This window comes from Panthera pardus, unplaced genomic scaffold (genome assembly GCF_024362965.1).
Source record: "Panthera pardus isolate Hobbes unplaced genomic scaffold, ASM2436296v1 HiC_scaffold_8, whole genome shotgun sequence".
NCBI lineage: Eukaryota > Metazoa > Chordata > Mammalia > Carnivora > Felidae > Panthera > Panthera pardus.
This window is the reverse complement of record NW_026527013.1, coordinates 126,840,331-126,857,066: the sequence shown is the minus strand read 5'-3', so window position 1 is coordinate 126,857,066 and position 16,736 is coordinate 126,840,331. Positions and strand designations below refer to the sequence as shown.

At 42.8% G+C, this 16,736-nt stretch overlaps 1 protein-coding gene across 6 annotated transcripts in view; it reads left to right on the top strand.

Annotated features, from left to right (window-relative positions):
• ELMO1 (engulfment and cell motility 1) overlaps window positions 1-16,736 on the top strand; it is a 534,040-nt gene that overhangs the window by 205,022 nt on the left and 312,282 nt on the right. For all 6 annotated transcript variants that reach the window (XR_008420442.1, XM_019418107.2, XM_019418110.2 and 3 more), the window contains 3 exons: window positions 491-541; window positions 3,080-3,202; window positions 4,630-4,761. Coding sequence is in view for 5 of the 6 variants with exons in the window: in XM_019418107.2 (XP_019273652.1) it covers window positions 491-541; window positions 3,080-3,202; window positions 4,630-4,761 (306 nt within the window). In the remaining variant the exon portion in view is untranslated. The remainder of the gene's footprint in view (window positions 1-490; window positions 542-3,079; window positions 3,203-4,629; window positions 4,762-16,736) is intronic.

Here is a 16,736-nt window from a genome sequence, read left to right as displayed (position 1 = left end):
TTTCAAGCCCTGGGATAAGTACCACTCCCTCTTTGGTTTTGCATAGATTAAGAAGGTTTAGGTCCTTAAAATGATGGTTCCCTACCATGGGGATCTCCTTGGGGGCAGGCGTGTCTCCTAGTGAAACCTCCCTACACGTGTATAGTCTAATAAAAGCTGATGAGCCTTTGGAATGGAGAGCCATTGCTCTCCTTTGGAGCGTTCACTTTTAATTCAGTACTCAATTTTTCCTGGAAGGTGGAAATTCCTAAAAAAAGGAGAAGTTTGTGGGTGCCAGATTTCCTTCCTCTGCTTTTGGACAAAGCTTTGTTATCAAAACAGAACATTCAAAAAGTCATTTGAATACCACTGCCTGTTGGTGTCTATTCCTTCATAAGAAATACTGCTGATATACAGTTAGGAAGCACACCCAGGATAAAGTCGTTTGTGGCCATGTTGAAATGGATTTTTCTAACCTTAGGTTTTATGTGGGTGTGTTTTCCTCCAACAGGAGATGGCGAATATTTTGGCTCAGAAGCAGCTTCGTTCCATCATTTTAACAGTGAGTACCTACGTGCCGTGACTTCTTCGTTGGGTGGGAATGGTCTGGTGTGTTCAGATATCTCCTCTTTTGGCTTCCATTCGTGGTGTGTTCTATGACTTGCTTCTGTGAGGAAGCAGTAGGAACTAGAAAGGAAGAAGTGTGGTTTTGGAACTGGAATAAACAAGGCTTTCCCACAGGAATGGCCTCCTTTGGTTGTAAGGAGGAGTCTCTGGAACTGCTCTAGAAAGACATTCTGGCAGAAAGGGGTGGAAATCTCTCCCAGTGCTGCAGGTTTATTACAGTTACCATCACTCTAGCTTTACATTTAGGAAATCAGGGGCTCCTTGACTTAAAAAAATCCACTTGTGTGAGCTTATACAGCTTTTAATGAGGAAGCTAGCTGGAAACCTTCTCAGACTGACAGAAGCCCTGTAATTTTGACCATCATTTTCCTGGGCCCCTTTGCAAGACACAGGCAGGAAAGACATACATGGAATCTACTTGTGAACTGCAATGCAAAAATGACCTGAAATGTCAGTGGAAAAGAAGCCCTACATGTTACGTTGTGAATGCTTCAAAATAAATCAAATAGCATGATTTCCCGAGGCCTTATCTGTTGCTTGACTTTTAACCAAAGGCTGAAAGAAACATGCATGATTGATTTCCAGCTTACGAAAGAAGCAATTTCTGTTTCTGTGATTTCAAAGAGTTCTACAAGCTCACAATTACACACACACACACACACACACACACACACTCCAATATAATGAGTCTTTTGAAAGTTAAAAACCTTTATGAGGGCAAACAATAAATATTCTAGAATCCAAAGCCAATGGCAATGACTACAGTTTGTCATCAAGTTTGATTTTAAATTTCCTGGCTGACAGGATAAAAAGAAACATATGAGTATAATTTTCATTGTTTAATGAAAGAGGTACCCCAGTTCTTTGGGGATGACACACTTTTCCCCCCAGGAACTGGAATATGAAATGGGTGTTTGTTGAGCATCCTAGTAGATTCTTGGTCCAATAATGGTCTGGTAGAGATTGCAGAGGGGGGATTCATGATATGGTTCATCTTTGTCCTGGCTCTCAGTGGAAGTGGAGGCTTCACTACCAGATGTAGTTCAGTGAAGGCGTTTGTGTGAGAGGAGGAGGGTGGAGGGACAAAGGATGAGAAATGTTAAATTAAGGTCTTAGCCCATGGTTGTTACCTGGGTGTGGCAGTGGGGGTTAGAATGCCCAGAATTAGCATGGGTGGAAGTGGCTGTGGCTGCCATGTCTGGAAGATCACTTTGCTTCAGTGGGAAATCTCCTATGAGACTTTGATGGCTGGAAGGTCAAGGCATTTGCCTATTCTTAGGCAAAAACTTGGAGCACAGATTCTTTTGAGTTGTTAGTAAAAAAGATGGCTATACACCTTGGATGTGAGGCACATACTATGAAGTAACATTCAGTTCTGAAAATGGAAGGGTATGGGGTCTCATTCCACCTCTCCATCTCACTGACTAGCTTCCCACCCACACAACCCCAATATTTTGGTTCAGTGACTTTTTTCTGTTCCTCATTTTTTCTCTCTGCCTGTCTTCCTTAACTGGCTATTTTGATGTGGTGCTCACAGCTAGGACATGGAGTCCAATGCATGCTGGGTTTGGGAGCTAACCTAGAGAAAGTTCTTTCAGATGGCAAGATGTGGTTGGCTCTATCACATTCAAAACCACTGATTTGAATAGTCGTTTCACCACAATGACCGGTTGTTTGGTTGTTCGGCATTTTTAAGGCACAACCACGGTCTCTGCTAAAGAAGATACATGTTAGGCCCAAGCATTCAGTCTCCTTTCTGACCCAGCTCTGGTGGGGGCAAAGGCCTCCATATCTAGTCTCCTGCCATTTCTTTTATATTTGTTCCACTTTCACTCTCTTTCTAAGGGGAAGGGTCATTTTATTTTTCATTTAATTGTTAGTAGGCGAGTAAAGTTAAGCACATGCATTCCCTCACTGCATTGTGGTGGTGGTGGTCTCTGGATAGTTTCCACAGTGAATTAACTGCAGGCCTGACAGATACTTTGCTTTTTTGTGTTGCTTCTAAAACTTTTCCACATTTAGAAGTGGGATCACGTGTCAGGGACCATGGTAGGGTAAAATGATGGCAAATTGCTTACAAGACGTATGCACCATTCGCTCCTCTACTGGCCTGCAGGGGATGCTTCTGTTGCAGAAATCCAGTCTTCCTTCTCAGCTTATTTCAGGCACACCTTCTTGACTCATATTGTGGCAATGACCAGTGCATTTCTAGTGCCTTCCATTCTTCTCCCTCCCTCACACAGTAGGTCTTTTCCTGGTTTCTGGCCCAAATAGCAGGAATGTTATTGGGCTCTGGAACATAAACAAAAGCTCTGAGATCACCTCCATGCCCCCCTTTCTTCCGAAGGGCGGTTCCACCCACCAGCCCACACTCCCTGTGCCTCCAAATGGAGAATTCTGGGGCTCTACCTGGCATAGTGATGGGGATTGTTTGCTTTTTCTTTTTTAAATTTTTTCTGAACTATCTCTACAGAATGTTATCCGAGCTCAGAGAGCCATCAACAATGAAATGGCACACCAGCTGTATGTGCTACAGGTGCTTACCTTTAACCTTCTAGAAGACAGGATGATGACCAAGATGGACCCCCAGGACCAGGTGAGTGCTCACCAGACAGCAGCAAAAGCACATAAGGGAGAAAAAGTTATTTAAAATCTTTTCTGGGGCTACTCCCAAACCAGGAATTTTTAGGTGATGATAATTGTTTTATCATCATCTTAGAACTTGGGGGAATGCATTTAAGATTTAGGCAAATTTAGGATCAGAGAATAAAGCAAATGGATTACTCCATTACACATCGAACACACGCATATTCTTCCTTTATTGGATAAGAAAGCCTGATGTCACACAGCCACAGATCTTGGCTTTTGGTCCCAATACCTTCAATGGTAATGACTCTGGAGTCAAGTTCCTGGACAACCAGGGCCATTTGGTTGCTCTGTGTCATAATGACCCTGCAGGTTGAGGAAGTGATTTCCATTCTCCCGTTGTCATTACCGAAGGTGGGGGTCCCAGGTGACACCTGATTTCTGGGCTTGCGTTTTTATTGGTTGGCTGTTTGTTATAATTCTCTCAAGGTCTCTGGTTGTTGTGTGTGAGAGGTTATGTCTCCATCCAGAAGGCTTTTGGGGAACTTTACTGTGTGAGGGCAGAGTGAGAGGAAACAGCTGGGAATCCTGCTGTAGCACATTTTCAACTTAAACAGCGCTGCAGCTTTGGAAAGGAAAACACTCATTATTGGCACGTGAGGGCCTGATCTATTGCAGATGTGAACTGCACATGTGAAGTGTGTAACAGCCACGGCACTTCATTCATGGCACGAGGCCATGCGATTAAGAATGATGGAGAGGCTTTGAGAGGCTGTCCGCCATGCCCTGGACTTTTGGCAAGGCCAAGTGTAATCATCCCAGAGAGATGAGACTGTCATCCTACCACTTCTAGTGATGGAAGGCCATGCATCTTAATGTGGAACAGCCCTCTCTGTTTGGAAATGCTTCCTTTTATTTATTTAAAACATACATTTTTCTCTTATCATGGTAAAATACACATAACAAGAAAGTTAACCATTTTAGCCATTTTGAAGGATTTGTTTCCATGAAGTCACTTCTTAGTAGAGTCCGGGACCCCTTGTCACTTGAATGCTGTTCATAAACCTCTGTGCCTCTCACTTTGTTTCGAACAGTGCGGAAGTCCCAGGTTCTTGAACTTGGCTTTTCTGAACCCAAGCCTTCCATCATACTTGGGGCTCCATTTAGAACTTGACTAGGCAATTGACACCAGTATTCCAAGTGACTTGGCCATGAGGATAATCGTGGAGGGTTGCCAGGGCTGACCAGCAGGGAGAGTGGCAGGGGGACTATGCAGAGCCCTAACTTAGAACATTGGTTGTCTTTTATCTGTTTTTCTTTTGCCTGAAAGCAGTGATTCATTTAGACCCTGGGGAAAGAGGGAGTGTATGTAATGTCACACAATGAAAGCAGCTCTTCCCTCCCCCTCCTTTTTTTTTTTCTCCCTAACGCCTTCAGGCTCAGAGGGACATCATATTTGAACTTCGAAGAATCGCTTTTGATGCAGAGTCTGAACCTAATAACAGCAGTGGCAGCATGGAGAAACGCAAGTCCATGTACACACGGGATTATAAAAAACTTGGCTTCATTGTAAGTAAGCTGTCTCCAGTAAGTGCTCTCCTTCCAACATCAGGGGCCTGACCCCAGCCACACAACTGATGGCTCCTCCGAGCGTGTGGTCCTCTTGCGCCTCACAGAATAGTTTCCATATTTTCCAGATGTTTAGCTGTTTAAACAGGATCACATGAAAATCTCTTCTGGCTGCAGTGAAGCGGAATAACTTGCACAAGTGTGACTAATACTGAGTTTGTTTATTCGGTTCTGATTAAGTGTAGTTAGCCCGGGATGCATCTAGACTTCATTAAATCTACTTCACAAGATGCTTAAGGTTCTATTCGAATTAAATGGGCAATGGCAACTGTGGGATGGATCTTATTATTGGGTTAGTGATTGGATTACTTACATACATGGATTTTGTATCAAAGTCAAATTGGGAGGCTCCTGACATGTATTCACGGGCAGATTTATGTGATTTATATTTTCCTAAAAGTTTTGCCTTGCTATGGGCACTTGCTATGGGCTCCTAGATTTTCTTTTTTTCAGTTTACAGATCAGAACATAGCTTGTCTGGAATATAATCTGTTGTTTTTGTTTTAACTTGGATTCCTTTCTTGCCTTTATCATCATTGCATTTCTCCTGTGACTTTGAGCTAATTAATCTCAAATTCTCTGGCTGTAAAATTAGGTCTCCATTTTAGCCTCCATTGTAAATGGCAAAAAATGAGATTTTGGCTTCAGGGATTAGAAATCACCAGGCATTGCTTTATATTACCGGATACCCTCTCCTTTAATACACACACGCGCACACACACACGCACAAATATTAATATTTATATACATCAGTATCCTGCTTTATATGGTATTTGGGAAACCTTGCCTTTCATGGGCATTGTCTTTGCAAATATTTCCACGTGAGTTTATTTGTATTTTTCATTACTGAAGACTTTTTCATTATTTGGATGGACTACACTTTATTTAATCAAACCCTTTTACTGAGCATTTCAATGCTTTGAAATTACCAATAAGTCTACAGTTAACATCTTTGCCGCCCATTAGTTATACACATCCATGATCAAGTTATTAAGATAAATTTGTGGGACTGTCATTTCTTTGGCATATATTTTTAAGGTTGTTGTTATTACCAAATGGCTTTCCTTTCCACAAACACTGAGTCATTTCCACTTTAATCCAATGGATCAGAGTGACTATTTTTTTAAACTTTTCTAATGTTTCCTAAACTAAAAAAATCTGATAAATTATTGTTTTTATAGTGATAGTCTTAATATATGTTTTCTAATAAGTATACTTGTCAAACATATTGTTGCTTTGCAACTTACTGTACAGAGGTACTGTGACATCATTTTTACCTCATCATATCTCATATTTTTTAATGTATATTTATTCATTTTGTGAGATAGTGTGCCACTATGGGAGGGGCAGAGAGAGAGGAAGAGAGAGAATCCCAAGCAGGCTCCATGCTGTCAGCACAGAGCCCGACACGGGGCTTAAACCCACAAATGGTGAGATCATGACCTGAGCTGAAATCAAGAGTCAGACGCTCAACTGACTGAGCCACCAGGCTCTCCCATATCTCATATTTTGACTGATACTACATTTGATTTTATAGTTGAATCTATTTTTTAAAATCTTAGCAAAAAGTTTCATGGCTGAAGGACCACGTGAGATTTCCCTGTACTTGCTGTGTATCAATGGTCGAGGCTTGTAGGTGACCCCAGCCCTGCTCTCATGCATCTGTGCATTGGCAGAGCCTATTTATCAGGGATATGGCTGAGGGAATGTGGATGGGGCTCACGTTCTATTTCCCCACCCAGTTCTTTACAGGTTTACTTTTGCATGTTGAACGAGGTCTATCCAAATTACCAGGGAAGCTTTGGAAAATCACCCAATCTCCTACCCTCAAATCGTATCAAAATAGCTTGGGAAGAGATCAAGGCATGTGTATTTCAAAATATCCCCAGCTGATTCTGACATCTTATCCTGGTGGAGAGCCTGGGTGTAGGGTTTGCCTGAGTTGCTACCGTTTCGTTGTCTTCCTCCACTATTGCCTGGATTTCCAGTGCATTTGAACTATGCAGAAAATACACAATGCTAGTTCTTTCTACATGGTGCCACCCAGGACTCATTGTGTCTCTGCCCCAGGTCCTAGTGGTTTTTGTCAGGGGGAATTTGGATCCCAGAATGCACAGTGTCATTTCTTCTTCTGGCGACGTGTGTGAAGGACAGAGGAGAGAGGGAAGTCAGGTGAAGAACACTTACCAGGACTTGGATTATTACAGGTTCTTAGGGTTATGCCAGATCTGTAGGAAGGGTATATATAATGGGTGTGGGACATATGAAACATCTACCTTTTTATTTTCGTGTTCTGGTCCTATGTGAAATAATCAGAGTATTTCATGAGCCAAACTCTGAGTGACTTTTCTCAATGTAGCTCCATCTGTGTTAACATGATGTTAATTCCTTCCACAGTTTAGTATTAGAATATATCTGTCTTAGTTTTCAGTGTCTACTGAGTGTTCTGCTTCAAGTACTTTAGGAAAAACAATGTATTTTTTTCACTTAAAATTAATTTGATGTGGTTTTAAGGCTTTAGCTCTTATGTGGCCTCCTTTCAAAGGACTTGAAAAGTCATTTTAGAAAAAGCAGAGACCTGGAACATAGAATAACCAAAAGAGAGTGTTGGTTTCCTTTATTTTTCCATGGTTCTTTTTTTGGTTTTCAATTTTAGTCCTTCCCCTGAAACTTCTTCTAGGCCACTGTCGTGCATAAGAGAGTTGAGAAATTGGAAAGACGAGTTAGTAATGATTTCTAATGGTGGAAATTTTCCAACAGCTTTGACAAGCAGAGATTTTCAGTTTCGAAGGCCAGTCCGCCAGAAACAGACAAGCCTCAGTAAATGGAATCATGCGCTCATTGCGCCACCTAGAGACCGTCGTGCAAAAATGCTGGCGGGACACAAGTGGCCATAAAATCTCTAGGTGCTGTAAGCTGTCTTGATGCACAATTCTCTCTGTGCTTCTGAAAGAGGAATAGTCTTGCCCATTCCCTTAGTGAACTCCTAACTGTCTCCTCCTTTAGGAGCACTTGAGATTTGGACAATCTTTTGGATCTCTTTGAGGAAGAATTTCAATTCATAAGATGAAGATTGTTGTTTCTCATTTCACATCTCCTAAGGAGGCAATGCCTAGGAAGTGTTAAATGACAAGTTTTTGGAGTTCAGTGGGCCTAGATTTTAATTCCATATTTCCTAATTACAAGCCATTGGACCAGTGGGCCTGTTATTTTCACCTCTTCGGCCATCAGTTTCCTCAACCATGCAGCTACTGTTCTATTTCAAGGTTGTTGGAAGGCCATTAAAGATCATCTGTTAGTGAGTGGCCCAGCACGTGGAACGGAGGATGTGGCCAGCAAATACCACTTCCCTTCCTTGCTTTGTGGAGAGCACATATCATGGAAATCACAGGCAGCTTGTTCAGTTTTCCAAAGCAGGAGGGGCAGTTGCTCCCACAAGGCAAGCAGAACAGTTAAAGGATAATAAAGCACAACACCTTTGAGGAGGCAGATGGCCTTACGTCTCTTCTCAGCACAGCATCCCGACAGAGCAGGTTTTTCTGATGAAATAATTCTGAAATCTCAATTTAAAGTGGCTAAATGGCGTGTATGGTTAGTCATAACACAGAAAAGCATCTGCTTCTAAAACAAAGCTGCTTAATCTTCTAAGATCTCTCAGTTCATGATTCTCTAGTTTCCAAGTAGACATGCCTTTGCACGTCCCTGGGTGGGGGGAGGGTCAGGGTTACTGGAACTAAGAAGGGAAGGGCACATGTATTTCTCAAGGTGATGGAAGGCAGATTCTATTTAGAATGACTTTATTTTGAAAACCGGGGAAATGCCTGCTAACAAACTGTACCTTGTTGATTATAATGGTCAAGAACTGTGTCAAATGGTATTCATACTCTGTGAAGAGTTGTGTTCCTGGCTAGAAACCCTTCAGATTTCGAATTGGTAGCTTCTCTGCTTAAGATTTTTACCTTTGTCGTTTGTGGGACAGTCATTAAAAAGGACATATTTGTAGTTCATCTTTCTTTCTCTTTCTTTTTCTTTCTTTCTTTCTTTCTTTCTTTCTTTCTTTCTTTCTTTCTTTCTTTCTTTCTTTCTTTTGTTCTTTCTTTCTTTCTTTCTTTTGAGACAGAGAGAGGGTGCATGTGAGTGAGGGGGGAGAGAGAGAGACAGACAGACAGAGAAGTGGGGCTCACCTGGGGCTTGTGCTTTACCTGAAGCGGGGCTTGTACTCACCTGATGTGGTACTTGAACTCACAAACTGTGAGATCATGACCTGAGCCAAGGTCAGATGCTTAGTGACTGAGCTACCCAGGCTCCCTGTAGTTCATTTTTCTGATCTCTCTTGAACTAAGGCAGGTGTTGAAGTTGGACAAAGCTGTTTTTTTTTTTTCTAGATGCCCCCCCTTCCCCCATTCCTTTAGTTTGGGACCAAAATAAACTCATTTTTAAAAGAAACTGCTTCTGAACAATATAATGTGCTTTAATATGAAAAGTTTTGATAAATATTTCCCTTTCCCTTAACATTTTCAGATTGTCTTAAGAGAAAGAAGTGACTAAGATGTCAAAGTGGAAAAAGGCATTGAGAAAAATATTATTTCAGAATTAAGATTCTCTTTTATTTATTAAAAACGTTTTTTAATGTTTACTTATTTTGAGAGAGAGACAAAAGCGAGCAGGGGAGGGGCAGAGAGAGAGGAAGACACAGAATCAGAAGCAGGCTCCAGGCTCTGAGCTGTCAGCACAGAGCTTGACGCGGGTTTCGAACTCACAGACCCTGAGATCATGACCTGAGCCAAAGTCAGACGCTTAACGGACTGAGCCTCCCAGGTGCCCCAAGATTCTCTTTTAAAATGTAGGTTTAATCGCGTTCAGGTTTGCTGAGGCCAGCACCTCACCTGGAGATGATGGTTGTTGAAAAGATACTGTATTACTCGTTGTTATCAAGAGAGGGAACGTGTCACCCCACACAGGACCATGTGGGAAAGCACTGGTGGTGGTCAGGAGGTAGAGGGAGTGAGGGGAAAACATAGACAAGAGCCTTTGTTGTGGTTTCCATGAAAAAAGTCAAGGCAAGATAAGTGTAAGCAGGTTTGAATAATCTCCTAGAGATCGCCCTTAGTTGCCTGTTACCTGGCCCTGTGATTAGGGCAGGGGCACAGTGGCCCTGAGTGCAAAACCCTGATGAAGGAGATCCCTTGGGGTTTGGGATCTGGATTGGCTAGTTTGCATATAGAAGGCATGCTTCCTGTCTGTAGGAATCAGCTAACCCTGGGAAGGGCAGTTCCTCTTCTCTTGGCAAGGATCTAAGATAGCAAAGGATCAGAGAATATAAAAAAAAAATTTTAAATGATTAATACAGATTCATGTTAAAATTTTTAGAGGATTTTCTACTTCCAAATGATAGAAGAAAATTATACATCGTTACACAAGTATAATCATATGCAATTGCATATGTAGGGCTTGGTGTCATTTTAATACATTTTTTCTCAAATACAGATGGCAGGGAATGAAGTGAGATGGGTCTTTATCCATGGCTTCCTCCACCTCCATCCCTGTCCCTGTTTCCCTATCACAAGAGGAAGCCTCCTGGTCTAAATGCTGCTAGAATTTAACCATAACTGTAGCGTGACATCAGGATTAAACTTGGGTCTGAATTCAGGCTGTCCAGGGCTGATTCCTGACTCCCCTGATCACAGGCTGAGTGATGTGGGCAGATAACTTGACATTTTCATGTCTTAGTTTTCTCATCTTAAATCTGGAGTATAAGAGTTGTCTCTATCAATAGATTTGTGTGAATTAAATTAGTAGATGCTTGTAAATCACACCAAATAGTGCATGGCGCTTATTAAACAGACTATGAATTTAGATGCAGGTATGCCGATGTTACAATTACTATTGGTATTATTATTGGCGATGAGGGATGGGAGAGTCATAAGTTGTCCCAGGAGGATAGTGAAAAAATGCATGGTTCAAAATAAAAGTTACTGATGGAAGAACAATGTGTACCTGGGAAACTGCAAGCATGTGTCATGGGCTGACATTTTAGCTTGCATGCAGAGAGAAGTCAAATTGACTTTGCAAGAGAGAACGGATTATAGAGAATTTTAAATTCAGAGGGGTTTGAAATAGTCCTCATTGTTTATGGATTCCATATTTGCAAATCCAACTATTCACTAGAATTTATTTGTAACCCCCAAATCAATACTCCTGCTTTCATAGTCATTTGCAGACATGAGGTCAAACAAGGGGGGGAATGCTCCACCTTCTTGTTTTGGCTACAATACTTTAAGAGGGAGTCCTTTTCATAGTCTGGCCAAGGCCTCAATTTTTGAAACTTGTGTTTTATGTTGGTGATATTGCTATTTAAAGTGGTCCCCAAGCGTCGTGATGCTGGGTTTTGTAAGTGCACAGAGCTGGGATGTGCCTTATGGGGGAAATGTGTGTGCTAGATAAACTCAGGTCAGTCAGGCCGACGTTCCAGTGTTGTTGCCGTGGGTTCATTGCTAATGAACCAACAATATGTATTAATCAAGTTGTCTTAAAAAATACATAAGACAAGGTTATGTATCGATTGGTTGGCAAAAATCATGTGACCAGAGACTGGAAATAGCCTAACACTGTATTTCCCCTAGGAAGCAATGGTTCAGTATTTGTTATATCCGGATTTTCCATGATGTCATAGAACATGGCTACAGGAAATAAGGAGAATCGAATGCACTACCAGTGCCTGGGGAGCTTTCAGTCAGGGGTAAGCCCTGGAGAGGAGGACCTCAGGCAGTCTCAGGCTCAGTCCCCTCCCAGCCCGTGGCCTGTGCATGATAAGTGGGGAAGAGAAAACCCACTGTCCACTAGCTGACAGGCGTGTGAGGTGTAACAATGTCTTCCCAACACTTGGTGCACTGCTCAGGAGACATGGCGGACATTGATGCATTTGTTTGGAGTCAGAAGCTCCCTAGAAACTGCTGCTGTACAAAAATACCATGTTCTTGAGATCAGGGGAATTTTCATTCCACAATGACCGTACATAGAGGAGAACCCTGCCTATGGGAGACTTGGCTTCTATTTCTGCATCATTCCTGACAGGACTTTCTCATAAGGTTTTGTCGCTGAGAATGTGATTTGGTTCCTTGGAGCACAGAGACAATAAGAATCCAGAATACATTTGTGGGAATTGCAGAATGTAAATTTTGACGTGTACCTAATTTTGTGATTCTCCTCATCTCTCCCCCCACCTTTGCAACAAGGCATCTCTGGTAACTACAAGGTAAAGCAGCTTTTTGTAAAGTCACATTTTCCCATATGAATGATTTGATAATTAGGATAGAGTTCCTAGCCGAACACTTTTCTTTCAAGTAGTTAAATATGTGACCCATAAGCAATAGGTCAGAAAAGCAAAAGGGACAACTAGTATTTTTCTGAATTGTCATTTATTGAAATTCTGCAAATTTTAGCCATACACAATTCAGGAGGTCCCTGTGTGGGCTGCGGTGCTCTTCCAGGAAGCTCTGGCCAATCCTTTCCAGTCCATCCAGCCCCAGACCATCCCTTCCACTTGAGAGACCCCTGGGGGATGTTAGTTGAGGGCCTACCAGTGACTGAGACACTGCCATGGTTCAGTCTTAGTGAATTTGCAGGCAGACACTGTGTGTGCCCGTTCCTTGGAGGCAAGTCTTCTATATTCTGCCTCGTGGGCGCTACGATCTGGTCCCTTCTGGTCACACACCCCTTTTCCCTATCTGAGATGCAGCAAAGCCCCAGTCCTAATCATTTGCACTTTTGCTAGTGTAACCAACCCGGGAGATTCCGGTTATTATGAAGCTGGAGCAGAATCAGCCACCAGGTGGCGCAAAATCACAGCCGTTGATTCCCAACCAGAACCCCCACCCTCATCCTGCTTCTAAACTTGGGCAAACAGCCACTGGGACACCCAGTGACATTGCAGCTCTGCTTATCAGCCTGCAGAGGGTGAAGTTGTAGGACCAAGACAGGAGCCTTAGGATTTCGGAGGGTGGGGGCTCTCTTTAGCCTTCATTGGGGACTTTCGGGGGTAGGAACACCCCAAGATGCCCAGCTGGCCTCTCTATTAATTGAGATTTGTCTGTTGTTCGTGGCAGATGAGCTTTTCTCTGGTATCCACATATCCTGACTCTCATTCTCAATTATTTTTTCCTCATGCTGTCATGGGGGCCTTTTATATGAGGTATAATGGTCTGTACATCTAGTATTATCTTCTGTCTTAACATGGACATGCAGGAAAGAATGCACTGGAAATGGAAAAGCTAAATGCATATGGACTGTAGAAACGATAGTAATAATGTATTTTGAGGTTAAAAACACCCATAATCAAAACATGACAGCAATAACATGGAAGGGGTAGGGACGATTGGTGGAGCCCCAGGGAACCAGCATTATTGGGATGGGGCGCAGAGCTGTGTAGGGAACTCTGAGCTGATTCTTAATATACATTTCTCAGGTAAATAGAATTTATAGAATCATTTTTCAACTTTTTAAGTAGCCACTTCCTGAGTTGTATGTTCAAAGATGTTGTTGAGACTTTGGCCTTGATGATAGGGACTACTTGAGCCTCTTGGACATTTTTTGCATTTATCTCTGTGCCTTCCTCACTCCCAACAAAGAGCAAGGCGGGGTGGTGGGGGGGTGGGGTTCTGAAAGGAAAGCAGCCAAATGAGGGCATTCTATGAGGCTGCCAACAGTTGAGGCAAACGTTGCAGACAGCTATGTTGTTCACTTTCTTGATTGGTGAGTGCGAGTCATGTCTTTCCAAGGGACTCCTTCCTTACAGGTGAAGAGAAGACCACCAGTGTCTTGTCCTTACATGTCCAGGTTCTGTGGTTCTTTCATGAATGTTCCTGGTTACATGATACATAACATGGCACACACTGCCTTCACATTTGGTTTTAAGTGCAGAGACTATAGCTTTGTTGAAGTTCTAATTATACATGTAGAAGAGGGAAAGTTAGCTCTGGAAAGATCTCTGGCAGAACCCAGGGAGATCAGATATCGGGTTGTATTTGCCATCAGTGAACCCAGCAGAGCAGATCACTGGGACAGAGAGTCCTGTGAAGTAGGCTCTTTAGGTTGGTGCAGCCTCATATGGCCACCTCTATCTCAGGTTAGTGTCATCACTCTTCCTAGTGATGGAGAGAGACATCAAGAAGTTCCATGTGGAATACTTACAAATCTTTTCTTCCCTGATCTTGCTTTGCTGTCTGGCTGGATTGGGGAAGTTAAAAGTGGCCCAGTGTGGCTTACAGGGGCAGCCCCAGCATGTGCTCTCACTGTGGGAGGTAAAGGGTGGGCCCCCTTTTCCTTTGCCCTTCTCTTGCCTTAAGGCATATGTTGTCCCCGCCATTTCCATCAGGTCAGTGATTTATGTATGTGCCATGTTATTCCCCTTGGCCCCACCTTAGGGGGGGGCAGGAGCCTGGAGGGGCAGATAATCTCCCCTCAGAATCAGCCCCCAAACATCTGGCATTTACCTGCTATGGATGCCCCCTGGAGGTGGTGAAAAGTGCATCGGTCCTTACTCCCTGACCAGGGACACATAAATAATTATACTTGTGAAATTTTTTGATATTTTTTAAATTTTTCTTTTTAATTTTTTATCTTAAGTAGTCTCCACACCCAACTTGGGGCTTGAGTTCGCGACCCTGAGATCAAGAGTTGCATGCTCCACCGACTGAGCCAGCCAGGCACCCCACGTTTTGATATTTTTAAAGGAAATAGTTTAAAAGAGAACTTTTTCATTGTAATAACAATATTTGAGCTTCATATTCCTCTTCTGTTTTTTACTGTAATTTATTTTAACTCTACTCAAAATTTTTCAGGGATGACTACTGAAAACTGAGTGAGGAAGACAGGTTTCCCAGATCCTTTCCTATTGAGCACCCATTGTTGTACCAGAGGAGGGCCATTTAGATCTCTTGTTAGAACTGGATCTGTTTTCTGTCACTAGGGGGCGCTCCTAACAAAGGCATGTGTATTAGTTGCTATCCAGGCTGAAGATGTCTTTATAAAAGAGCCACTCAGATGTGCTTGAGAAGGTGGAGTACTTAATGGGGTAATTTTAGGAAAGGTTCACAAGAACCTCTGCCCCAGCCAAGACCTTTCACATTCCATTTATAGTTTAAAACCCACAAGAGCTTTGTCCTCTTTTAAACATGGCTGTGGCAGAAGGCGGCAACTTATTGAAGAGTGTTAGTCATTAACCTCTTAGCATATTGTGCACACCTTCTTGGCATCCTTTCTTTATACATGGAACTTTGGAGCCAAAGGGCACCATCCAGCAGGTGCAAGGATGATACTTGGGGGATGTAGGCTTAGTGACATATAAATAAGTCCATTTTATTCAAGACTAACACAGCTTTTGTGAGCATAGCCCCTGGGCCAGACTGTCTGGTTTTGCATCACAGCTCCATTGCTCATCAGCTATGTGACCTTGGACAGTCGATTTAACTTTTATATACCTCACTATCTTCCTTAGTAAGATGGGCGTAAGTAATAGTCCCTGCCTTACCTTGCTATGGAGATTAATGAGTTGATATGGTTAAGTTCTTAGAAACCTGCCTGGCACTGAGAAAATGTTAATAAATTCTATGTAATTACTGATACAACCATTTAGATCTGATGGCCATAATGAGTCCAGGGGCCACATTTTCCCCCTTGGATAACTGGGACAGTTCTCTGTTAGACCATAACCAGATGGGTTCAGAGAGTAGAGATATGTTAGCTTCAAAAGCAAAGCTAATCCTAAGGGGTGACGTGTCCCAAAGTCCGTGAATTCTAGAGAATTTTTATGAGTGCTTATCAAGGCAGGAATTTTATACCCTTCAAAGAACCTCTTTAATGAAGACGTGGTTCTTTTTCCTCTGCCTTTTTGCTACTCAGGAGCAGCTAGCACACAGGCCTACTGCTAGGTATGTCCTTATGGATCCAGTCTGTACACAGTACAGTACTCAGTACACAGTAGTTGCTTCTGTGAGAACTTTCAAAGGCAGGGAGGGCTCAAAACCATGAGATAAACCAAAGAAGTTTTGCTGTCCACAACAGGAAACACTTTTCAGTTGGCTGACTCCATCCAAGATAACCATTGAGAGTACCGTGGACTTAGTCTGGACAGCGCGAGACCAGAGCATTTGATCAGAGTCTAGAATAGGATGAGCAGTTATGGCATCCTGGCGTCTACGATGGGTTGTTGGAAACATCCGTCACCTCTTCCCATTATGCTTTGCTGTCGTTGCCTGGCCTAGTGATTTTGCCTCTGGTAGGATCATATCAAAGCACCCTCGAGAACAGCTGGCTCTCCTGGGGTGCAGGCAAGAGGGTGAAGAAACTGTCAGTTGCTGATACAGTTGCCTGCTTGCTGTTGACCTTGCTTTGGACAGCCATTGAACAGCTCCACATGGAGTTAGGGTGCCTTCTATTTTTATTCTTTTTCCTGAGACTTTTTTTTCTTTTTCTTTTTCTTTTTTCCAAATGGACACCAGTTGTCAATATGTCTCATAGCTCTGAATTCGGTGTGATGTGACCTTGGGGAGGGGGTGTGAGCGTGACATCCAGACCTGTTTCAAGTCTGGGACAAAGTAATTTATACACCGGGAACTGGCTTCATGGTGTGGGATTCTAATTCTGGGGACGGCATTTTGTATGTGTAGGAAGACTGTCAAAACCTTTCCAATGGGAAGGGACAAGAACCAATTTGAGAAGAATGTGGTTATGTAAGAACTGTCCTGGTACAAGCATCTTGGCACAGTTCTTGTACTTGTTCATTCTGAAGGGGAGAGAAGGAGAGCAGGAGGAATTCTCTGTGAATGCTGGCAAACCTCCAGTCCCTCTGCTGAGAAATGATGCACCCTCTTGAGATGGTTCTGCAGATGACATAGTTAAAAGGGTGACAGGTGTTT